The sequence below is a fragment of the Rhodnius prolixus genome, unplaced genomic scaffold (assembly GCF_049639745.1).
Source record: "Rhodnius prolixus isolate KJV_2025 unplaced genomic scaffold, Rpr scaffold_1, whole genome shotgun sequence".
NCBI classification, from domain to species: Eukaryota; Metazoa; Arthropoda; class Insecta; order Hemiptera; family Reduviidae; genus Rhodnius; species Rhodnius prolixus.
This window is the reverse complement of record NW_027411581.1, coordinates 35,105,604-35,132,192: the sequence shown is the minus strand read 5'-3', so window position 1 is coordinate 35,132,192 and position 26,589 is coordinate 35,105,604. Positions and strand designations below refer to the sequence as shown.

General features: G+C 32.1%; 1 protein-coding gene across 5 annotated transcripts in view; it reads right to left on the bottom strand.

Moving 5' to 3' along the window:
- Nucleotides 1–7,115: 7,115 nt before the first annotated feature.
- Nucleotides 7,116–26,589, bottom strand: part of exd (PBX homeobox extradenticle) — a 620,888-nt gene continuing 601,414 nt past the window's right edge. For 2 of the 5 annotated variants that reach the window (XM_074138519.1, XM_074138553.1), the window contains 5 exons: nt 21,589–21,724; nt 20,260–20,356; nt 15,732–15,883; nt 15,321–15,365; nt 7,116–10,065 (listed from right to left, as the gene is read on the bottom strand). In XM_074138519.1, the coding sequence (XP_073994620.1) occupies nt 9,922–10,065; nt 15,321–15,365; nt 15,732–15,883; nt 20,260–20,356; nt 21,589–21,724 (574 nt within the window). In that variant the 3' untranslated portion in view covers nt 7,116–9,921. Of the gene's footprint in view, nt 10,066–15,302; nt 15,366–15,731; nt 15,884–20,259; nt 20,357–21,588; nt 21,725–26,589 lie in introns of all 5 variants that reach the window. The other 3 variants (XM_074138534.1, XM_074138528.1, XM_074138544.1) reach the window with 3 other exon arrangements.

Genomic DNA, 26,589 nt, shown 5'->3' with positions numbered 1-26,589 from the left:
CTAGAATACTAATGAAATATGACTTACTAATTCTCCAATACTAATTATACTTTTGTGTTTAATGCTACTTAAACTTTCTAAGGGTAGGTACTAGTTTCAAATCTGGATCACCGAGTGGGAATTGCACTGACCACTCAGCTGATTCCTTCTATTAATCAATAAATAGCGATTAATAATAATAAAATAATGTTTATGCAACAGCATACCTAAAACTCAAAACACAATTACATAACCACATGGTCAAAACAACACACTCATCTGGGAGCTGTAACAATAATTTTAAAGGAGCTTGCGCTATCTATTAAATATTACTCGTACTGTTTCTAAACTTGTGTTTTCCACCAAAATCAGTGGGGCTGGCCGTTTTCTTTGATTTTACACTTCAATCATTGCGTTTTCAAATAAAATGGGAGCTTTATAAATAGATACTTTTCTGTGGTTCAAGTTGTACTACTTAATGCCTGAAAATCTCTGATGCATCTATAAAAAACATTACATACATGTACTCAGATATATTTACCTTTTCTTTTTTTTCCCTAATTTTATCTATTTATCTAATCGAATCTATTTTTTCAACGAGATTATAATTATTTTTTTAATCAAACTTTATTCAATCAAATCAAAGAAATTAAACCTATTATTCTTGGTTCAAATTAGACTTTTTTCAATTAAATAAGTTTTGTATTTTAAGTTAAATCTCCTTATGAAGGATTAGCATTTTAAATCTCACTTTAACCTCTTTAACCTTCTTTGTCAACTTAATGCCTCTTGGTATTTAGAAAAAAAATTCTGTCTTACTAAATCTATTTTTAACTAACTTTAAGATGTCTATTTTTTTTACATATTGAAGAAACGTTTTCAGACTTTGCATAGACGGACCCTAGCGGTTTGTCATGCTTTCTATTTTCCAAAACATTTACCGCAAAAACTACCCTTAAGACCTTCTTAAAAATTCACAAGAAAACGAGTCGCCAATCATTCGAAATAAATGAATATCTAGTTAATGAATATCAAGCCAAACATATGTATAAAAGGACAGACACCAATTTAGACCAATAATTCACGTTTAATTTGTACGAAAAGTGGCGACAGTCAATCTTATCAATGGAAGATAAAATATTCACAGACATTCGCAGTATTCATAATGTGGGTAAAGCTTCAAATTGAATGCAAAAAAATTATTTGATAAATTTGATTTAAAAGAAATCCTAACGAACTAGATCCACAAGTTGCCAGAGATGCAATCCACTTTTTTATTTATTTATTTTACAGTCCGATTCCAGATTTTTACCTATCAGAAGTTTATACATCAGTTTGTTGAAAAGAATTTGACTCCCAATTTTATTCTGTCACACACTGCACTTGCCTATGTAACTCTTAAAAAAACAAAAACTATTTGAAATAAAGTTGTCTTTAAAAAAAGGACCAAATTGCGCACAATGAAGTACCAGGTAAAAAGATTATTCCAAAAAGATTCTGTGAATGACAAGAGTGGATCTAACTTTAATCGTAATGATGTACTTAATTAATTGCAGAGAAATTAACTGTGTGAAATAGTTGAGATCTTAAGAAGCACTGAAATTAAACATTAGAAATGAACAGCAGATATTCTTTGACTGACTTTCCGTCCGAAATTAGGTTCTTAAAAAATTCACTTTAAACCATAATAAATCTATCGAAAAAACTAAGTAAATTAAATCCTCAATACTTCAAGGTGTTTTAATTTATAAAGGCCAAAAACAAGAAAAGTTTTGGAAAAAAGAATTTATAGTTTCGTCATAATATTCTACATAACCGGAGGTAGAATTCATTGAATTTCAATTCTGATTCCTGCTTATATTTTTACATCTTCTATTGTAAAATACCTACTAATACACTAGCCATTCAAGAGTTCATCCATTTAAACTACTAAAGTACTCTCATCCTTCTCCGATTCTCTTATCATTCCTTAAAAATTTGCTTCCACAGTGCAGTCTTTTTATTTTCTCCTGCGGCCTTTCAGAAATCTAAAGACTCATTAAACACCACGTTTTTGAGAGCAACTTCTGTTAAGAGATGTATAAGTACCTTATCCTTCTCCTCTACAAATCTGCAAGCGCTGATTCATCGTGGGCCTCTAAATCTTTTATGGTATCCCTGAAATTGTTTGAATACACTGTCTATTTTTCTTTGGTTGTCACAAGTCCTAAATCTTTAGATAGTTACTTTTTCAGTAATTATAAGAATAATTGCATGAATCTATTGATGATTATTACTGTAGTTAATTAATTATATGAAGTGACATGACGGAATCCCATAGAGCGAAAGTCTGGATTAAAAGAGAGAAAAAAAGTTAATTGTGTCTGACGCAAGCTATTATTAATTAATATTATTACTAAGGGGCATTGTACAAATAAAATTTCATAGAGGAAAAAAACAAATGAAGGTTTTGTTTGTATTATTCGTAATAAATTCATAACTTTACTCTAATTTTTGTTCATCCACAAAGAGCAATTTTTTGAAAATAAGTTTCCCAAAGTGAACCATCCTTTGAAAATTTCGAACGGTAGGTAGCCCGCTGACAGGTTTTCCCTTCTCTCCTATTAATATTATTATTGTTCTATTATGCATATACATCTACAATTCACAAAATAACATCACATCTTACGAAAAATTTAATTATCTTTTCTTTAGCTCCAGGAGTAAATATTAAGGGAAAGTTTTGAAACATTGCAAAAAATAGCTTTTTTCTCTATTATGTTGAGAATCAGACCTTAATTGATTTTTTGTCGCAAATGAAATGTAGAATCACCATCCTCGACGGTCAGTTCAGTATGGCACCGTGGTTAAACTTGCGGCTGATTTTCTTCATTTTCGAGAAAACGACAATTTTATAATTTTGTTTTTGTTTCACAACTTTTTTCCATAAAGTGGTCAAAACTTTTAGAGCTAAATAAAAGTGAATTGCGCTAATAATTAAATTTTCTATGAGATGTGATGTGATGTTACTTTGCCACTGATTAAAAGCGGTGTTATTTTATAGCCTAAAATTGTATAAGTATGATTTTCAAAAATTAAAGTTACTCTTATTTCATATCTCCATTCATTTCTAATATTTTTTTTTAAGTAATAAGCTATCACATTATTATATTCTACTTATTATATTCTATTTAACTATTATTATGCTTCAATTCCACAAGCTCTTTTTACCTTTATTTCAAGGGTTAGATATACACGAGATCACCTTAATATCGAAAAACGATAAAGTAGGCAAAGCGGAATAAGTAGGAAATAGAATTTATATCAATTTTTGTTTCAATAGCACTACTTAGTCTAAAAATTATACTTTATTTAACTCTAAGCTCCTACTAGAAGAAGAATGCGACATTTTTATACCCAGTTGATACCTACTTAGAACAGATAAAAGTTTCTCATTTATAGCGCAGAACTATGGAGACTCTAAATCGTCAAGTTAAAAAGAGAAAACGAATTAGTCTACCAGAGGTAAGAGAAACCAGAAAGACATGAAATTGCTAAGGTTTTGTGAGCAATCAGAATTAAAAATAAATACTTTTTTCAAGTGAAGAGCTTAGGTGTACAAAGATGTCTACTTAAGTCAAATAATTTAATTTAAGGATAGTACTACTAAACAAAATTTAAACATTACACTTGCGTTGAGGAAATACTGAGCAATGAAATTATATGGACATCAAAAAGATCAGCAAAGTAGGTGGTAGTCTTTCAATATTAAGAAGCGTTCCCCAGCTTGTCGTGGGGTGCTAATTAAGTCAAATAATTTAATTTAAGGATAGTACTACTAAACAAAATTTAAACATTACACTTGCGTTGAGGAAATACTGAGCAATGAAATTATATGGACATCAAAAAGATCAGCAAAGTAGGTGGTAGTCTTTCAATATTAAGAAGCGTTCCCCAGCTTGTCGTGGGGTGCTAAACCTGGAGGTCGTTTCTCCATGTCGTCTCTACTCCAAGGGAAGGAGCATCTTAAATTTCAGTCAAGGATAAGGATTAGAGAATTTAAGAATTCTAACAGAAATGATAGAAGTAGTTATCAAGTGGAATTGGGCGGACCATGTAGCTAGGTAACCACCATCATTTAACCATCGCAGGTGGACTAAGAGAACAATAGGTTGGTGAATTGGCGATATATTAGAGTTCCACATGGGCAGAAATAGAAACAAAAAATTGAGGCCTTCAATCTGAAATGGGTCGCTACCAGAGAACAGCATTTTATTCATTACAACATTGCGACATTCAAAAGTTTAGGAAAAGAAAGATTGAAATCTGCGAAAAATGAATAAATAAATATAGCGAAACTAGGAAAGTTGTTTCATTTAGCTGTTATCAATGATAAAAATTGGTGCACTTGAAATAATTGCTTATTAACTAATAAATATAAGTACACATCCCGGTGACTAGTACCTGCTTCATTGACTGAAGAGAAAGAACACTGACCAGAAGAGAGACTTATCTGAGAGTGTAACAACGAGCTACTCCAGAGGAACTGTGATGACACGCCCACGCTATTCATACGAGGTGTGTTCAAAAAGTAACGGGAATTTTCGTTTTTTGAAAAAAATATTTATTTATTCATCTACATTAATATTGTCGCCTTCAAAGTAGTCCCCTTCGCATACAATACACTTGTGCCAGCGCTTTTTCTAATCCTCGAAACACTTCTGAAACTCGATCTTTGTGATAGCTTTCAGCTCTTTCAGCGATTCGCTTTTAATGTCATCTATGCTTGTAAAACGACGGCCTTTTAATGTTCTCTTTATGTTTGGAAATAGAAAAAAGTCACATGGAGCCATGTCTGGCGAATATGGAGGCTGGGGCATCGTTAAAGTTTTGTTTTTGGCCAAAAATTCACGAACAAGCAATGAAGTGTGAGCAGGTGCATTATCGTGGTGCAAAATCCATGAATTGTTTTGCCACAAATCCGGGCGATTTTTTCGGATTGCTTCACGCAAACGGCGTTGAACTTGTAGGTAGTACTCCTTATTGATTGTTTGACCTTGTGGCAAGAATTCATGATGCGCTATGCCATTAAAATCGAAGAACACAGTGAGCATAACCTTCACATTCGACCGCACTTGTCGAGCCTTTTTCGGTCTTGGCGATCCAGAATGCCTCCAATGGGACGATTGAGCCTTAGTTTCGACATCATATCCGTAAACCCATGTTTTTTTTTTTTTTTTTTTTTTTTTTTTTTTTGGCGCATCAACATCTGAGGTTATTAGCGCCCGGAGCTTTTTCCAGTGCACTGCCGGCCTCCGGAAAGTGTTCTCTCGTTACAGACAACACTGTCCATCACCGGACAGTGAGCTGTAAGAAGCTCCTAGGAAGAACCCATGTTTCGTCACCTGTTATAACACGTTTCAGTAGATCCGCATCGTTGTCGACTTCATTGAGTGACTCTTGAGCAACTTCCATTCTCCGCTGTTTTTGTTCGAAATTCAACAATTTTGGAACAAATTTTGCTGCCACACGTTTCATACCCAAAACATCCGAAAAAATTTCATGGCATGAGCCAATTGATATGGCAACATCATCAGCGACTTCTCTGATTGTGATTCGGCGATCGTTCATAACCATTTCTTTCACTTTTTTCACGTTTTCATCGGTTGTTGATGTGCTTGGACGTCCAGGTCGTTCGTCATCTTCAACGTTTTCGCGGCCATCTTGGAAACGCTTATACCACTCGTAAATCCTTGTTTTACTCATAGCAGACTCACCATATGCCTTTATTAACATTTCACACACTTTATTACACTTTATTTCATTTTTTACGCAAAATTTAATACAAATTCTTTGATCCATTTTTTTTAACAAACAAAAATCGCCAAGCTCGAAAAACACGTCTAACCTTAACGGCTGCCACTTAAGAAGTAAACAATGAATATTACTGAAAATTTTATCGTACTTCAGGGGCATGTGTACCAACATAATAAAAAAAAAAAAAATTTTACAATCAGACTCTCCAAACCCGCGAAATTTAAAAATTCCCGTTACTTTTTGAACACACCTCTTACATCTGTAATCTTAGTTTTTTGTGCTAAAATAAAGTAAAAGTAAAGTAATCGCCTATTTTTTCAGGAGGGCTTTACGTCCAACTACCAATTAGGTGTCGTGGACGGAGGCGACTAGCAAACATACTTTACTATTTCTCATTTAACCATTAAATAAAATCCAAGGCCTAGACCGGGAATCGAACCCAGTACCACAATGCATATTAGCTTTGCAAGTCTCTTGCTAAAATAATTTTTTTTTTTTTATTTTTTAATAATTTCTATCATTCTAATTAGAATTGAATTTCAACTTAGTATACTATAGACTATTGGGTTTGAGCCCTAGTTGCCGCCCAACGACCCTTCCTAGTAGATTGTCAGAAAACTGTGCTAAAACTAAAGATTCTAAAACTCGTTCATAGATGGATGAAAATGACAAAAAAAAACAAAAAACAAATTAAATCCCCGAATGAACAGATTAAAACTCAGGAGTGTCAGTATTAGCTAATTCTAGTATTAGAAAAATTAAATGTACATTTTGAAAAAGTGAAGCAGTTTTTACATGCAAACTTGTAAATACATAATACGTTTATCAAAAAATTTAAAAGTTTCCATTTGCCTGATTACTTCTTATAACGTAAAAATTAAAGCAATTTCTATAATTAATGTACGTATTTTTTTAAAACTTATTTTGTTTACATTAAGGTGAACATTAAATAAGGAGAAAGATATTTATTTTATTTCTTTATTTAATATCGGTTTTGCGACATTTATTACGAAGATCATATTTTACACATGAATTTTATTTAAACAATTGGAATTTATAGCGAGGAAATTATGAACAAAACAAATGTACACAATAAAGAATTTCTTGTATATATATATTTTATATATCAGTTGTTAGGGTAATAATGGCAAATATCGAAAAGTGAAAAATAGTAATTGAAAATAATTTTTAATGATGTGTACCCAAAAATATTTAAAAAAATTTTGAAACGGGAAGCTGCTTCATATATTAATTATATTCGGCAATGTAAAATAGTTAAATGGTTTGTTCAGTTTGTTGTCAAAAAAATAGGTAGATATTAGGTATAAAAGACTCAATAATATATTCAACATCAATGATTATAATTTTAAACTCTTAGTATTACAGAACATAGAGACGATAAAAACTAAAGTTTCTTGCAATGAATGTGAATTCTCTGCGTGCTGTAAACTTTGTATAGTTTTTGTTTTATATATATATAAAACATTACTTGCTAATTTTACATACACAGAATGAAAAATAGCTCTGAATTACAACCGTACTCCGTATACTTTGCATGCATTTCTGCATGTTTTATTTTGCACATGTATACTATATTTATATATATATATATTATTCTAAGCTTAAGTTAAACCTATTTGTTGTCAAATGAAAATATGAGTAAAAACTTGTAATAACTAACCTAAAAAATGTAACAGATAGGTTTAACCGTGCTCCTCATCACACTTTCCAATCATACAAGAATCACTAATAGAATGCCTTAAAATTAAAAACTTATAATAAATTATCAAATGTGGGCAAATCGTTTTTTTATTTTCCTATGTCTAGAGTGCTAAAGGAGAGACTATCAGATAAAGATTTCCAATTCTAACTTGTACATCGTGTCCTAAACATTAAGCTGCTATGCCGTTTTTAAGTGCCTATGCAATGATACAGTATAGCAAAAATTGGTACAAGAAATCATTTTTCCAATTATAGGTTTTTTTACGGTGTGATTAGGTTTACCATCTGCTTTACATCAGTAGTATACATTTGTATTTTTTTGATTGTTTATGGAAGTATAACAAAACAAAAGATTAATGGTGGGTCCTGGGGGGAATAGAAAAATATTCTGGTTTTTAATTAACGGGATAGAAATGAAAATAAAAGCTAACTTAAATCTAGCCCGTTACCGTTTAAGCCACAAGTAAAGTTACTGTAACATTGGCTCACTCTAGTTCCCAGAGCCAACTGTTAAAGCTACATAAAGTAACTCGATCATCACATTTGTAATGGTAGTTACATGTTTCTGTATTTTTACATGTTCGCCCCCATTTCTACATAGTCACCACTCGCAAAATTCAAGCACATCCAGAAATGTTTTAAAACTTAAAACTTTTTTTGTATACTTTTAAGTAAAAAAGAAAAATTTGTCGAATTCTTAATTGAATTTATTTTATTATTTTTAAATTCGTAAAAAAAAGGAAAAGAAATGGAAAGTTGATTGAACATGCTTTAATTTTCCCAATGGAAGTCCATGTGCGCACATTTCCATCCTTACTGGCCAAACACATTACACATATATTTGATTAAACTAATTGTTAGTAATCACACAAACTCTGATGCCTAGGACATATTCTAAAAAAAATCTTCAAATTACACTACCTTATATAGTATTAGAATAACAATATTGTTACATGTATTACATTTTTTTTTGTTTTTTCTTTTTTTTATATAGAAAATCGTATACATATATTGTGTCGGATCATAGAGAATCCTGGTATATCTCTTTAATCACCGCGGATTGCTTTTTTAGGAACAACCGCATTAGTCAACTCAATAGAAAGTCGACTTAAAGTAGCTAAGAGTAGTTAAAAAGGCATACAAAGATTGTGCATATAACGTCTAAAAATAAAGTAAGCAATGTATGAAAACTTTTTAATGAGGCCTTTGAAATTTTCTTTATTTTTAATTTCTTTAAAATTTTCTTTTTTTGATATTTTAATACTTAAATTTTAACTTCGTATACGAAGCAGAAGCCTCAACAGAAAGGCTTCAAATGACCACAAGGTTGCTTAATTTCTAATTATGATGTGTATGATGTACGTATACTTGTTTAAGCTCTCTGTACATTAGACATAAAGCTAGATAAAGGTTTAACGCTATAAATTTATACTATCGGAACTAAATATTCACAAAACGAATAATAATTATACTGCTAAATATAGACAACATTATATAAATATTGCTCGTCACAGTGATGCCATTAATAAACTAAAGAATGTATTTAAAAAACTATTTTTGTTCAGTTCTTAAAATGTTAAATGGTAATTTTAACTTTCAGTTATTCACAACATAAAAATCGCAATGAATAATCAAAGAAAGTGTGTTATTTATAATTTACAAATTACCTCCACCATGTTTATAAACAAATCATCTACAAACTTCAATTACAAATTACAATTTTACACAAGTATCCCCTTACATTTTTTACTTTTCATTTTATACAATTTTATTTTATTTTATTTTTGCAGAGTGGTACAGCCTATTCATAAATCTCTCGAAAAAAATAATTCTCCCTTAAATGTACAAATTTAATTTAATGAACACAATGCGGAAATGTGAAGAGAAAGAACATAAGAGAGAAATTAACGCATTATACACTTAACACTATAAAAACGATTGTTCTATCACAATATTTGTGGCTGTACCACTGAGCAAGAGAGTGGCTTTGAGGTGAGGACCAGGGCGAGCGAGCTAGACCATAATCGCCATCCTGACCGACACCGGCACCCGTTCGCCTCGAACAGCGGCCTCCAGGAGGTGTGCAACACAACACACACACCACACACACATACCTCCAGCCCCCCGTCATCCTCTCTCTCTGTTTATTGTCACGTCGACATTATTCTAGTTACTTTTATTTATTCCTACATCAGCGGCAACTTTTTCACGGCTTCAACCGCCTTAATACTGTTTTTCTAGTCAAGAAAGGTAACGTGAGGGCGGTTTTTCATTCATGGCCGGGAAATCGTCACAATTCTGTGTATGTGTGTGTGTACTATATATATATATATATCTTTGTAGCGTATTAATGTGCTATGTGTGTGGTAACGCGTATGTATGAGCTGTGTTGGACGGGGGGTTGGTACGGCGGCTTGGCGTTATCTACAGCTTGGGCCGCTTGATGTCTATATCACTGCTGTCTCCGCTGTCCTCAGGGTGCAATGGCTGGAAGTCTGGAATCTGCTCCCTTGGTGGGTTCCAACCTTCCCCACGAAGTGGCGGCGACCCGGACGTCTTACCACTCCCCTATAACAATAAAATATAACACCTTGTTAGACCAACACTTTAATGGACAATTAATAATACTTCATTATTAAAACATTAAAACATAACAAAGAAATATTTGCAGCATTTATTAATGTTGTCGAATCGATTTGTATTTTTAAAGTCAGTTAGTATGATTGAGTATAAACGATATTAAGTCGTTAGATACAGTCAATTAACATGTAATTTTCATTTGACTTTAAATTTCTTAAATAATAAATAATTTTTGGTTTTTAAGATTGTCCAATGTCGTCTGCCAGTCCTGTTACTATATTTTAAATAATGTCATGTTTTTAATTTTTAAAATAAGACTATTCAATTTTTCCAGTTTTGCATTAATAACACACTTAGAAATAGAAAAACAGAATGAATGACTTGTAGAAACCGCTACTTTATTTAATTAGTATAAATGTTTTAAAGGAATAAATGCAAAAGTATTGCATTTAAACGTACTACTAAGAAAAGAAAAATATTAAAATGGCACAAAGGATAAAATTTAATAAAAATAAATGGCGGTTTAAAAAATGAGCAAAAAGGGAAACAGCTGCATTCATTCATAATTATTATAATTATTTCTTCAAGAAAACATTTTAATTATTTACAAGATAATTCTGTGTGTTAGTGCTATTAGTTATGCACACTTTTTTTTATTTAGAGCAGACAAAACATTTTTTTTTTTTTGAATTGTTGGTACATCGTGTGAACAACCTGTTCACTTACTTAATAAGTTAAATAAATAAAAACTTTGCCTTTTTTTTTTAAATATTTTTCATTTTTATTTTATGTTTTTCATTAAGAGTTTTATCAAATATGTTGTAATCAATTCTCAATAAGTGCAACTTGTCCCCATAGTAAACCTGGATGAACTAGAGACTTTAATTAACAGACATGAAGATACAATAATCCTGATCTAATGATGCTTCAAATTCGATGTACAAGAAAGCTACGACTCGATGAGGTACAATTTTCCATCTAATACATTTCGGACTAGTATAAAAGAGTTTCCTTGTTACATACAACGAAATAGATAAAAGAATACTGCCAGAGATAAATCCAATGGAGCACTCAAGGTCAACCTGCAAGCAAGTTAGAGTACAACTAATTTCTCCCATCCATATAAGTTTAAATAAAAATAACTGTATATATGTAGGACCAACCCAATATTGCATAAACAGATAATACCATTCAAACTTAAAAATTAGTTTAATGTGAAAATCTTATTAGAAAAAAATCCTACAATGAGAAAACTGAATTAGAACTATGGAAAAAATTAAGAAGTGTTCAAGAAAAATAATTTTTATAGAAATATTCACTTATTTTGTTACAATTTTCAGGAATATTTTCACTAACAAAATTCAATTTTGAAGGAAAAGTACTAACAATAATTTGTTTAACTCTAGACCACCAATTTGATTAAAGTAATTGCGAATAAATGTGACTTTAGATATAATTCTGTACTTGCATCATCAAGTAACACATGTATGGAAGGAATTATTTAGTAGTTTACGGTGCACTTTAGTTTTAAGAATCTTGTTAACTTAAATTACAATACTTTGAAACAATCAAGAAATATAAAGCTTACGGCCAGATGTTGAAATGATGAATAAATAAACTTGCACTTAATGTGTGGATGATAGTTCTGACATTTGTAACAGTGTAATCCGAAAAATTTTACATAAAATAAATTAAAAGAAGAAATGTAGACTCTACAGTTTAAATAACTCGCCTTCTTGTAGCCCTATGAGTTGTCCGAAAAGTTTTAAGGATTAATAAGTTGAAAGGCTAAAGTTGGCTGTAATTATACCTCACCTACGTATAACCTAATCAGATTTGTTTTCAACATATCCTGATATTTGTATTATTAAATACAGAATTATTAACAGAAAGATTTATTGATGCACGCCAGTTTTACATGATAGATCAATAATTGCTTCTGGAGTAGGTTGAGCAAAAACGTGTTGAGGTAATCATAGATCTGTGGGTCATAAATGGTAAAAGTGAAGAAAAAATAAATATATGCAAACAGTGTTGGCGAAGAAAGAGGATTGGAGCTAATTTTAACCTTCTGGGCAAATAAAAAATTAATGGCTACCCAGTCTTTATTAGTCACAAGAGTCACTCAGGCTGGATTAGTACCTGGAATGTGATCACTTCTCCCAAAAGCCTAATATCACACACATACAAGTTTAGGGATCTTCAATTTGTTCTGCGCCACCAAGGAGGCTGCTTACTTGAATGTATGCTTCAAAAATTTAATAAACCACAGAATCCATTATCCGTGAGATTCAATAAATGGTCTCTTAACTCTAAACTAGGATGTAGACAGAAATAGGTACTATTAGGAAAGAAATTCTGTCAGTAGCTGTAGTTTGATTTTTATGGATGACACTTAGTTTAAGAGACTTGAATAAATTCCAAATCAACTGATGAGAGCAACATTTTCTATTCACTTCTTTAAATGCTCAAAGATTGAAAGATGCAATGCGAACCCTCAAATTTTTTATTAGATTCACCGATAGAACCATTCTGAATAAATTTATTAAACAATATTTTAAAAATATAAAACTCATAAGACTTTTACTATCTGAAAGCCTAAAGAGTGGACATTTTGGAAAGCAAACTGCCAACATTAAAATAATAAGACTATTTTACAAACTTCCAAAATGTTACAAAAATGTATTTTACTTGGCAAAAAAAACTGAAAGGTATTAACAGATTCTTCAGTTATCATTACGAAAACTGTAATCGGGGGAGTTCACTATGTTAAGGAGACTACATTGAGACAGCTGATAATTATAACGGAAAACGATTCTGTCATTTCTTAATTTTAAGCATCAATGAAATTAAATACAGAAAATAATGAAGTGAGGATACTTGATTGCTTTCAAGTCGTACTATCTGTATTGACGGTTGGTTTCTCTATTAAATAAACAAATAAAAACAGGGTATGAATATGATCTTAATCCCCAATTTTGATAAAATGTTTTTTAAACATTAATCAAAGTCTGTTTCAACGAAATTAAACATTTCGTGTGTTCAGTACGAATGAGGTATTCGAAATTTTAATGATTCTAAGATTTCACACAAAAAAGGTGTTCTGCGGCCAAAAAAAACTAGGAAAATTTTTGAAGTTTGAAACGGGGAAAAATGGTGTACCAACTAGCTGCTCAAAGTTGAGCTTCAAGAGTGGAGAAATTAAGCTGGAAAGAAAGATTGGTTCAGTCCTTTCAATCTTAGATATAGTCACTCCGACTGAAGCTGCGAACGAATAGTTCTAATAGCTCTAATTAGTATTGTTAGTAGAGATTCCAATCTATTATAAACCATACCCTTTAAAAAACTAGTAAAGCAAAAAAAGCGTGAATTATATACTATATGTTCTTCACACTAGTGAGGGTTAGGGTTTGGTTTCGCGGTTAGGAGTATGGGCAAGTAAAGGGGTCCTCAGTTCGAGTGCCGCATGTTGCATCTTTTGATTTAAATGGTAAAATGTTAATAGTAAAGAAAATATGTGCTTCGGTCCACCTAATTTGGTAGATTTCAAAGCTCCGCCTGAAAAAATAGGCGAATACTTTTCATGTTCTTCACGTGTTGGCTCCAGAAGAAGCTGAGATTTTTTTTAAAAAACGTGCCACTTAAACATATAAAGCGGTTGATTGTTTTAACAATCAAATTGTTTCCTGGTTAAGTCCTACCAGGAGTAATAGGGTCAACTAGTTCATCCTTTTAGAACCCTTGGCTTGCTTGAATAAATTGGAACAGAAGAAGTTGGTTATCGCTTAAGAATTGATCCCATGTGGCAAAACCATTCATTACCACTGCTGTGAATAGCTGGAACGTATTCATGCATCTTCGGTTCAGAAATACTCTACTTTAGTGCACCGAAAACGTGTGCTAAGAAGCACAACCCACCCACTGAAATTAACCCAACAAAAATTCAAGAACGTGGATAAATTTAGCTATTACCTCACCCAACACTCTTAAAATGGCACCATCAGATCATTAGTTGTTTCTCTATAGCGTCAAACAGCCTTACAACTTAAGGACTGATGTTTGAACTTCAAACTTACCCTGCTACAAAGCTGACCTTGCTCCTTCGGTACACACCACTACTTACACCGGATCCAAGGCTCATTGTTTAGTGTAATAATAATACAACTACGGTAGAGGAGATACAAGCAGGTTGTATTGAATTCTCTGCCTTAAAAGGATTTCGTAGTAGGAATAATTACTACGAAGAATAAACTGGTACGTCCTATTTTAGATACTCATTAAAGCAAAGGACTACAATAAATGATAGACTACAGTTGCATATTAGCATTAAGTTATTTATCTAAAGCAGTTTTTTGTTTAATTCTTTCCATGAAATAAGCCGCACACAACAGTTCAGAAATAATGCTAGGAAGTATTTCATAAAATAATGTTCTAATACTATTCCAAATAATATTCAAACAAATAATATTCCACTTCTCTGATTCAAGATGAATAAACAAAAGTATAAAATATCAAAGAATAATTCTACAACTAAATGCCCACAATATGTTCTTAATGGAAAACAAAACCCTTGCCAGTCTCCAGAATATGGATTTTTTTTTTAACAAAATACATTACATTGTAAGTTTAATCAATCCATATTTGTGTTTATAATATTAATATTGATATAATATAATTTTTCTACCAACATACAATATTTGTTAGGCTATTAATTCACTTTGAACGTACATATATGAAAAAAAAAATTACAATAATTTTTGTTATATTTAATACAGCTTTATAAAATAAATATACAATTCACACTTATAAAGATGAACATATTTTTTAAACAAATCCTGCGCTTAAATGTATTTAAATTAATTCAAGTAAAAAATTAAAGAAGAAAATTATGGAGACTGCCAAAGGTTTGAAAAGACTTGCCATGAAGAAGCAATACCACTGAAGTCCCAGATTCTTAACTACCTAGCTGCCCTTAGATTTTCACATCCAAGGCGCCTCTCACTGCTCAATTTATGGATGGAGAATGTCAGAGATTGGCTATTTCGATAATAAAGGAGATACCGTGCCTAAAGACCGCGCGAGAGAGGAGAGAATAATGTATTTTTTTAATCAGAAGACAGCTGCAACTAAAATTTCCCATATTCATCCAGGTATTAAGTCAATTTGTCTGTCTGTAGCTGCCTGACTAAATATTATTCAGATGACTGTTTAAGAGATGATGTCACCTGTGATCAGTCGCTCACCTGATGCATGCCTTCGTAGCCCAGGCTGCCATCAGAGTACGGAGTCTAAAACAGAATATGTACACATTTATTAATTTCAATATTTTATCTCAATCATAACATTAAATAAAGTACAATAAATAGTTCAATGAATAAATTAAAGTATTATGCGCTAATTTCAAAAATTATTTAAAACTGGCAATTATTTTTGTGTTTTAAATACGCTATGCAGTGAAATGCCTTTGAATAAAATATTTATAAAATTGCAGTCTTCAAGACTGAGATTAAATGAAAAATGTGAAGATGACTCTCATTGGTCAAAACGTCGCTTTTAAAGAAGAAAAAGAAAAAAAGAAAAGATATCTAGTTTAGAATAAAAAAAAGGGGTTTACAGTATCTCTAACACTATAAAATATAGATAAAAATGTTTACCTGGGCGGCGGACATTGGAGAACTATAGTCTCCACCATTGATGCCTATCGAATATCCCATTGAGTCCTGCGGCGCTCCTGGCGGTGCCGGGGACATCATGGGGGTAGCGGTGCCCTGCGATCCAGGACCCATACTGTACGGTGATGCTCCTGCTGAAAGTGTTAAGAATCAGATTAAAACATACAAGCAAACTATGACCAAAAAAGAATCATAGTTCATCTTAAATATATACATTTTTATAAAATTAAGGATGCTACTACTGTAGTTGGGGATGATTAGTCATTACAGTATAATCTGAGACAAGCAAACATTCATTGAACTATTACATTTTACTTAATTATGATGGGATATTAATATGGAACAGAATAATGAATATTATGATGTGTTGACAAAGGCTTGATGTAAGAGGGGTATACACTCTTCCTTGGATGAACATTATTACTACTCTTAAGAAAATTTAGTAGCATAATAAAATGCAGGTAATTATCATTCATAAATGCAAACTTGGTGGTGGTATTAAGAGTGTTAGTGGTGTGTGAGAGAGGATGTAAGAAATACGGGAGGAGAGGAATAGTGATAAAGAGAAGCGTCTAGAGGATTGGTCCAGCCATTGAGGGTGTCACCAACACAGCTCTGATATATTAACTCCATTCCCAGTTGCCTCTACCAGCCGCTGCTCGCTAGAGCCAGAAACCCTCTCTCTCTGCGCGCTATCCAAAACCAACGTGTACAGACTATGGTCACCATAGCTTACAGAGCACTGTAAAAAGTCACATTCTCTCCTTTTTCCCTCTCATACTAACTAATTCTTTCTCTCTGTCACACAAGCAAACATCCAGAGGAACGCTCGTGTGCACACCACAAACCTTCTCTTTTACTCTTTTTGCTAACTCACATTGAGCCCAGTTAACTGTCAGGCTAGCTCACTAAATTTAAAACTGATACGTACGCACGGACCTATATGGTTTAATAAATAAATTCCCAATAAATGGTTCTGACCGAAGGACTCTTCTGAAAATGGCCAAAGGTAGTAAGTAGAATGTAACAGGAAATTGAAATATAAATTTAAGGAAAGTAATGCGGCTTTCTCTGGAGGTTTTCTAACCGTCGTTGCTGGTTTAGAGAAAATGTCAACCTTTCTTCCTTTATACAATTATTTGATATTAAGAAACAAACTGCAGCTGGCCTAAATTTGCATTTTATAACATTATTTAAACATTTAATTTTGTTTTAAGAGGTTTTCCGCTAAATATTAATCGATGAAAAATTACAGTCATTCTCGTTTCTTTCGACATTTGGAAGTAACAAAAAATTATTTTTAAAGAGGCTTGCAGCAGCAGAAACATATTATAGTTTTAAATTTTACTGAATTAGTAATAATAATAATAAAATAAGCATCCAGGAAACACAGACTACTTTTCCTTAATTAAATTCTTAATAAAGGTCTTTATCGCGGCGGTATCTCAAGGCAAGACATTCCTGGAGGTTTTATTTTAAAGTGCTGTTGGATTATCAATCACTTCAGTCACTTATTGACTGCAAAGAGTCCATTAATTTTTAAAACTAACCATAAAATGTTAAATTTAAATTATCAAATAAAAATCGATAACTTATTTTCAGAATCGACAAAGCATATCCCCATTGTTTCTTTAACCGATTTATGGAAGAAGCAATTTAGGAATTTAATACCAGCATATATTATCGAATAATCTTTAAAATATTCAGATTTTACTACCCTAATTTTTCAATACAGCGGTTAATATTTCTGAAATGTTATTTTCAGCATTAATGTCTATTTGCATTGAAGTCGTAATCTAATCCGTTTTGGAAATCAGTCCAATGTGACCTGGTTTTTCTAGTATAATACAAATAAAACTAATATATCTCTCTTCGGTGCTTTTCTATGAACGATTGACCCCGATTTTGCCTGAGTTTTGATAAGTTTTGTTCAAACAGAACCGATTGAATACATATTTCACCATCTTTTAAAAATCGTTACTTTAAGCATTTATTGTTTCCCCTCAACTTTAATCATTTTTTTCCCCCGCCAGATATCCAGTAAATTCAAAACATTTATTGTTCTTAACATCACTTTACAAAATAATATTTCGTTCACATTCATTTGGATGCCCAGAAACTGACACTGCCGACTTAGCTAGGTGTTACTGATGGTATTCCGTATTATTGGACTAAATCACGCTTACCAAAATAAAAGTGAAGGAGGAGACAAAGATGGCTTTCTGTTGATAAGTAGGGAGCAATAAAAAGATGGATTTCAAAAGATGGAGCTTCTCTTTACGAGTTAAACGTTGCGAAGGTGTGATACTGAACCGCCTCCAAATTGGACATGCCACCTTGACACAAAGGTACCTAGTGCAAACTTGCCCAATCGTGCGGTGAATTTTACTGACTTAAGAATTACTTAGGACTTCATATGAATAAGTACAAGACGAAACTTTTCTCCGAACAAAGGACCCAAACCATATAGAAACTATATTCGATTTCATCAGAACCACTAAACTGCACAAAATGGTTAATGTTTTAATCGCTAAACTCTAATACATTGAGAGCAATTGTTAAATGCAGACGAAATGGATTTAATGTAGTATGATTTCAGTGATTGAAACCTTCTTTGTTTTTTATAACCTTTGCTTCTAGATAAACAGCCCAGTCACTAAAAGACATTTTTCCCATGATCGCTGCCTTATATATCACTTTTCAGTCAAATAAATAATTGACCAACTTTTTTTTTAAGGTAACAAAATGCAACCTTAATACCTCCAGACAAATACGCAAAAACAACGATGCAAACACAAAAGCGTTTAAATTAGAAAAAAAAATAACAATAAATAATAAAGTTGATCAAAAATGAATGAATTTGTGGGAACTTGGTTCAAATAATTCAAATAATGAAACTGTTTACATATATTATACAAATTTTCAAACAATTCACCTCCAACATTTAATACATATTTCCCGAAAAGTAATTAATCTACGTTGTTGCAAAAAAAAAAATACTCTTATAAACGAGGATTTGCCCTGAATTTTAAGAAAATTTGGGAATTTTATCATTTATAGTAAAAGAGAAAAAAATTGGTCAAGTTGGGTGTTATTTAACGTCAAGCTTTTTTGTGCCCTTTTTCACGATCAACTCTTTATACAACTACCCCACCAGGCCGTTTTAATAAATTAACATTATTATTTGTAACTGTTTAATTTATAAAATAAGGAACAATAAGTTACTAGGAAAGTACACAGAATGCTGATATATTTGCGGACATATCGACACTGAGAATGAAGGTGTTATTTATGTGACCCAACAAGCGACATCAGAACAGATTCTAAAACGTGAGCACATATATGTTAGGTTTCCATACATACTCACCCGAACTATCACAATCTGACTAGCGCGAGCTCTCGGAGAGAGAGAGAGAATGAGATAAATAACTGATGGACATGAAGCTTGTGAGAGAGGAACAATTAAACATTTCACTGCTGTCAATCATCACTCAAAGTAAATAAACAACCACCTACTGCATTACAACAACAACTTGCACTACCTGTTCCATTACTCACTGGCAACGGCGCACTTACACAGAATGTGTGTTATTTAGTTTGGTGAAGCCAACGGGTGAATATCAAACGACATTGATGGCACCCACCTACAAACTCTACTACTCTATTTACTTAACTGTACAAGCAGTTATTGCATAAACCTCTCACATCCCTTTAACGTCAACTTAAATTTCATGTACAACAATATTCTTGCAGTAAATTTATACATTTTACCAAGTTCTACACATGATGTGATGAACATTTTGTGCTTGAATAACTAAGAAGGTACTTGGGTGTGACAATTGTATAAATGTTATATGTTCGTATTTTAGAAAATGAATGAATAAATCAAATGTTTTCTTTTTTATGCCCCTTTTTATGTTGAAATCCAAAACTCCTTTTACATAAATAATTATTGCTAAAATTTCTAGTTAAATTATTAAAGAATAATTATTTATTATTATTATTTGTTTGGATAAGGCTACGTAATAAATAATTAATTAGACACTTAAACTAGAAATTACAGAGATTTAATCCCCAAAGTTCTTGCACCCAGATAATTATTTCGCTATAATATATTTAAACTATCTTAATCAAAACCACTGAATAAAAGTTGGGGATTTAAGAAAAATAAAATTAAAATTAAGTAATCGCCTATTTTTTGAAGCGTCGCCAAATGACCGGTCAGGTGTCGTGGGCTAAGACAGAAGCTCACACTTATTAACATTAAATAAAAAGTAGCAACACGTTGGATTCGAACTTGAGAGATCTCCAATTTACAAAGCCAACTACAGTCGCCCCTAAATTGAGGGATATAATGACTTTATTTTTGGAGAATCTTCAAAAATTGAGAACTTTATAATTTTGACTAGAACTCGTACAATTTTATCCTATTGAATTACAAAAACTTGGAGGATAAATTCTCTTTTTTTGCAACCATAAATAGAACGAACATTTGAAATTTAATTGTTACCTGCTGCTTTTTTCGCTGCGTACAGGTTCGCTTCTTCCTGCGCCTTTCCTATATTTTTTTTATACCTAATCCTTTTATTACCAAACCAATTTGATACCTAAAAATAAAATCAAGCATTAAAATAAAGTTTTTTTTGATTTCTCACAATGAAATTATTTTTACAAACATACCTTCCCTTAAAAATATAGGAGAAATTAAAAATAATACATTATAAATATATAATACTGTTTTTTAGAGTTTGATAAATATATTTGATAATTTGCTTATAGAAATATCTATTTTTGTATGTTTATATACATTTGAATATACCCACAAAGGCGTAAAATGATTTTTAGGTCTTAATAAAAAGAACAAATTTGCCGAAACGATAACAATTAAAAGATCGTTTTTAAAAGCTGTTGTTTTTAATATGACATAACCTGAATGAATTAGGAGGAGGAGGGCAATCATGAGGTTTTGAAGCAAGTAGCTAAATATAAATAACTTAGGGTAAACATTAATGATGATGGTAGAATCCAAAAACAATAACAAAAAATTAACGACAGGATTCCCAGCCGGAAAAATGTTCGGTACTTTAAAGCGAGGCTACTTAAATAAAAATGAAATAGTCTTGGCCTTGAAAACAATAGTTTCCATAAATATTCTAAAACAAATGGTACAGAATCATGGGCTTTAAACTGGAAATCCATTACTATTAATTTGTAGAAATACGCTTTTCTCGAAGAAATGAGGGGAAAGAGACGGGGATAAAATGCTAGAAATGCTTGAGAGGACGAAGGCTGGGCTGGTTTGGGCACATGATTTGAGGATGGACGCAGTCGATAAGCAAAACTTCGTTTTGATGCAACAATGAGGGGATAAAGAGGTAGAAGAAAACTGCGAACTACCAGGAATGTTTGGGAATCACATATGAACGCCCTCGACCACCATAAAAAAAAAAAAAAAAAATTCAAGTTTATAAACTACCTACGTGGATTTTTATTGTACAATTTAAGAAAAACTAATTTTTTAATTGAATCTGTGAGGAATCATTTTTTGACAAGAGTACTTATTTTAAGAGGAGATAGAAACGATGGTTGCATCGTGTAAATGGGCCTTAATATTCACTTGTGTGACTACAGTGCACTCAAGAAATTGTTTGAATAAATTAAGACATTTAAATTCCCCTCAGAGATCAGGTAGATTTCCCTCCATTCTACATGGACACAATTTTACCAGCACTTCATTACTAGAAGTACCTTCAGAAATTAATTACGTTAGATAATGTTAAAGATGTATATAATTGAAATTTTAGGAACAATTCAACTCAATTATTAAAAGAATACATACTTGGGATACTGTTATGCTACACTTCCTCGCTAGTTCTTCCTTAGCTTCTTCAGATGGGTAGGGATTACTTAAATGCGAATAAAAATATTCATTGAGAATTTCAGATGCTTGTTTACTAAAATTACGCCTTTTTCTCCTGAAAATAAAGTAATTTAAATTATAAACACACTAAATAATCAACATTATAAACAAGTTACATTGAATATTAATGATAACGAACCAAATCAATTAGTAAACACCTTCGTTATATGATTTTAAAAGATGTAATTTTTATTTTGTGAAGCAGCTAATTGTTGTTAAAATATTGTTTTTGTTTCACAATCTTTCAAAACTAAGCGAAAAGACGGTACATAACCGTACTCCTATACAAAGAGCGCTTGTCACAGGTGAATTAGCTACACAACTCGACAGTTTGTCACAATGCTTGGGTAATTAGTTAAACGCCCAGCAATTTATAACTCTATATGTGAGTGAATTTCAGATTTCATCTATATATTTGACAAATCCATTCAAATGACTTCCAACTGACAGGCACTAACTCATTACTTATTTTTATGCACTTGCTGTGGTTTGTAGTAATAAGACAGGTAATAAGGTGTTTATTCAAATGTTGATTGATTTAATTATATTATATTAATTTGATTTTCATTATTATCTCTTTAATATACGATTATATTTAATTTAGTACAGATAACTAACTACATGGGGTTATCATTTAAATGGGTTACTATTAAGTTTCATTTATGAAACTGATATTTGAAGAACAAAGCTAAAGTAATTGAAGAAATATTAAAAGAAATAAAAGATACAAGTAAGGAATTAAAATCTAAATAAGAACTAATTTGGATAACCCTCATTTTCGAAGATTTTTATGACTTTTAGAAAATATTTACTTTTCTCTCAAAATCAATTGGCTAATGCTGACAATTATCTATTTTAAAGTTCATAATTTACTAAAAAGCAACTTCTAAAGACAGAAATGTATCCAAATTTATAATAATTTTTTAACTAAATATTTAAAATTGCCATTACTCGAATAATGTTTTTTAATGATAGGTTTAGACTAATAAAAACTCAATAAAAAAGAGTTTAATAAGCTCAATTTTCATTGCTAACGTTTCAACCCTAAGGGTGACCTCTTCAAGACCTAAACACAGGAAAACTGAATCTCCTGTTAACTGACTATTTATTTAAAATTATCTTAACAAAAAAATTAAATATTAAAAAATGTTTAACTTATCAATAATTAATATTTAAAATTAATATTCTTAAATTTATTAAAATTATTAATTTAGAATGTAGGAAGCTTCTAAGGAAGATAAACTCTAAGAGCCGGAAACTGGCATCGAACCCGGATTTCCGCGTGGGAATCCACTACGCTAAGCACGAAGCTAATCTCCTCCCTGTTACTGATTGCACTGTTTATGTACATTATACTTTTTATAACGCTAGAATTATCAAAAATGTATGCACATGGTACCCAGTTTTACAAAAAAGCCACTATTAAAAATAACTGTAAACAACATACATATTTCACAAAGAAATGATTTAATTAAGTTTAGTTGTGAAATAAGGTATGGTACAGTGAAATATAGAGAAAGGTGGGTACGATCAGCAGGTGTAAGATGGGTGTTTGATGTGGTGGGACAGTTGCTTTGCAGGAAATGGCCGAGCAGTAAGTGAGGGTTGAAGTTTGAGTTGTTGCATGTATAATGCATCCACTATCACTTGCAAGTGAGCTTGATGTTACTCGCGGAGTGTGCGTGTTGGTAGGGACGCCAGGGAGAAAGTGATGGAGTACAGTCCCCAGTGGCTTTTCCAACTATATCCTACATCTGCCCAGCAATACCATACAACATTCACTGCTAAAAGCCAGCGCATACTCTAGTAGACGGTGTATTTAAACTTGAAAAGCTTCCACCATGTTTATGTAGGGAAAAGCAATTATTTAAACTACGTATGTCAAAAATTGAAAAATAATATGCTTTATCAATGCAACCATTATGCTGAATAAACCATAATGTTATGAACCATAATGTTCCAAAATTTTTTGTTAAGAGAAAATGCAAACATTACTTGCTTTGTAACCTTTGAATTAAAATTCTGTGTAAACTCGAATTTTTATCATCTCAGATTTCAGACAGAAACGTCACCTTTTTTTTTTTTCTTTTTGCTCAATTGAGGTGTCAATATTCAATTGAGTTTTATTCAATGCACTGCCAGCCTCCAGACAGTGTTCTCTCTTTACAGACAACACTGCCCCCATCACTGGATAGTGAGCTGTAAGAAGCTCCTAAGAGAAAACCAAATGGCCAACAGCTGGATTCGTAGATGGGTTATCTGCTTGAGAATCGAGTACGCCAACCACTCCAGTCAGCTAATATTTTTTTAAAAATATTGCTTGTTGTCCTACAAACCAAATTAAGTTTGCCAGAAGTCAAAATGTACTTGTCGTTATGATGTCGGATAATTTACCTAAGTATTGTTTTTGTTATTTAGCTGAAGTTGGAGATTATGTATTTGACATTGTTTTATAGTACCAGAATAATTCTGGTACCTTTCAGAATCCGAAAATGGATTAGGCCAAATCGATACACTGTTACGCGTGGGTGTAGAAACAGTTATACAAGCCTTTGAGTAGATTTAAGCGGATATTATCTAAAAAAGTACCCTGATTCTTGTGTTTGCGGACGATATCGATTGATATTATTAGTCCAACTGAAAAAAGGTAATAGAAAAGTTCGAAGAAACGGAAGATTGCAAAGCATGGTGATTAATAATGCCAAGGCAAAGAATAAGCTAGGTAAGGAATCCTTATTTTAAAAGATTCCAGTTGGTGGATATCTAGCTTCACATGACACGATAGACTGATATTGTCTGCAATTAGATGTAACTAGTTTTCAGAGCTTCGGAAGCATTTTAAAGTAAAAAAATATTCAAAAACACACTTCAAAAAACCCTTAATTCAATCTTGGTACTAAGACTAGTCGAGGGACTTCTTCGGCGGAGGCCAAGGTTCAAGTGGGCTGTGAGTAGTAAGTAATTAGAATAAAAGAACCATTGTTAAGCCCAAAAATATTGAGTACAACTTTAGGACTGCAACAAATTTCCCACTAAATATGTAATTTAATGTAGAGGAGTTATTAAAAACAATAATGTAAATTTCTACAGTAATCTCAAATTAGAAGAATTAGTTACCAATGCAAATTAGTCATTACAATAAAATTCACTAATAAGAGAAATAAAATGATAAAACAAATTATTTTGGCTCACAATAATTATTGCGAAGAAACAAATAAATAAAGAGAAATATGGGTTGCATTAAAGAGAGATAACCCCCCCCCCCTCCCCAAAAAAAAGAGGTAGTTGGTGTGAGATGTGAGAGAACGTTAATGATATTGAGAAGGGCTAAGAAGGGGGAAATGATGATTCCTATTTATCAAAAGGTGGCTTTAATAAAAACCACAGGGGCGCAATAGCCACGACTAGGCAGCCAGCAGACTCCACTCCGCGCAGTTCATCTCGCCCGGCTGCAAGAAGACATTACACCACCAACAGCTTAACGCACACTTCCAACTTCTTCGTACATTGTCTACTACAGCTCTTCATAAAGATATTGCTCTGTACTTCTCCTGAACTCTAGTACTGCTTCTCTTATTCCACTTTACACGCAACAATATCAAATAACTTAATAAACATTAATATCACTATTTTTGGCGAGTATAACTAATTTCTTCGGGTATTCAGTGATACAATTTTAGATAAAACAATCCTCGGTTAATGTTTTTAAAAACTAAATTAAATAATTTCAAGAAACTTTAGATGTGCAGATTCTGCAAGGTTGACTTTCAAGTGGGAGCTCCCGAGTTCAGTAACCGCATGTAACTGGTGAATTAAAAAAAAAAAAATCTGCAAAAAAGTATATGATTCTGCAACATCTCCCAAAAGCCTAAGAAGATACTAGGGTGTTAAGCTACGCCTGAACTGTTAATCTCTGAAGAATTGTTCGTTAAGTTCTGGTGATGAATCTTTAATTACATAAACACGAAAACATTTTAAGTTAGTACCTATTTCTATTTTAAGAAAAGCAAACTGGTTATGGTCTCATTGAACTAATTAGAAATATGAAAGGCAAACTATGTATTTAAACTAAAAAAAGAAAAAAAGTAAAAGGAAAAAACTCTAATGGTACTTATTTGTCATACAAAATAAATACTGGTACAATATGTAGGAAACAGATGTTGGTGCTGAGGTATATCAATATTTATTCAGTCGTTTATTCAGTCATGTATAGCAAACATCTCTCTATGCACACGATCGTTTGCCACAGTTCACCACTATTCAAGCAATCTTGCATCTTTGACATTAGTCTGATCCGCAAATTTCTATCTACTATCACTTGCACATTGTCTATTTTAACATTTAATAAATAATATACGACTTTCTAAATCCAGTTATGAAATGATCTCTGCATAACCGAAAGAAGAGAATGAAATTATCTATCGGGTCAATGCGTTTCCTTAGTTAATAAGGAAGATTGTAAGTAACCAAAATGGAATAACATATTAAAAGAATTTTTTTATGAATCAATGGGCCTGATGTAATCGCAGGGGAAAAAATACTGACTTTAGGACCGGAAAACAGGACAAACAACCACTTTAAAGAAGTTTGATCAAGCTGGGCAAAAACCGGAAGAGAATGCAGATTACCTTTTACAAATGGCGACACTTACAAAAACATTTTATCTGAAAACATATCATCTATCATGATTAGATTATTTTAATGGTTTATTTTTTGCCTGGCGCCTCAGAATACAGACTTTGATCACACTATCCTTTAATGATAACATTCAAATCTCAAGAAGATATGTTTTTGGAATAAGTGATGTTATACATTGAGTGAAGTAAAACAACATTGCCTTCCAGCTGTAGAAGTTAGTTAGATTTAACTAATGTCGACGTTAGCGGGACCTTATGAAAACTGAAGTTTATTTTGATTAGT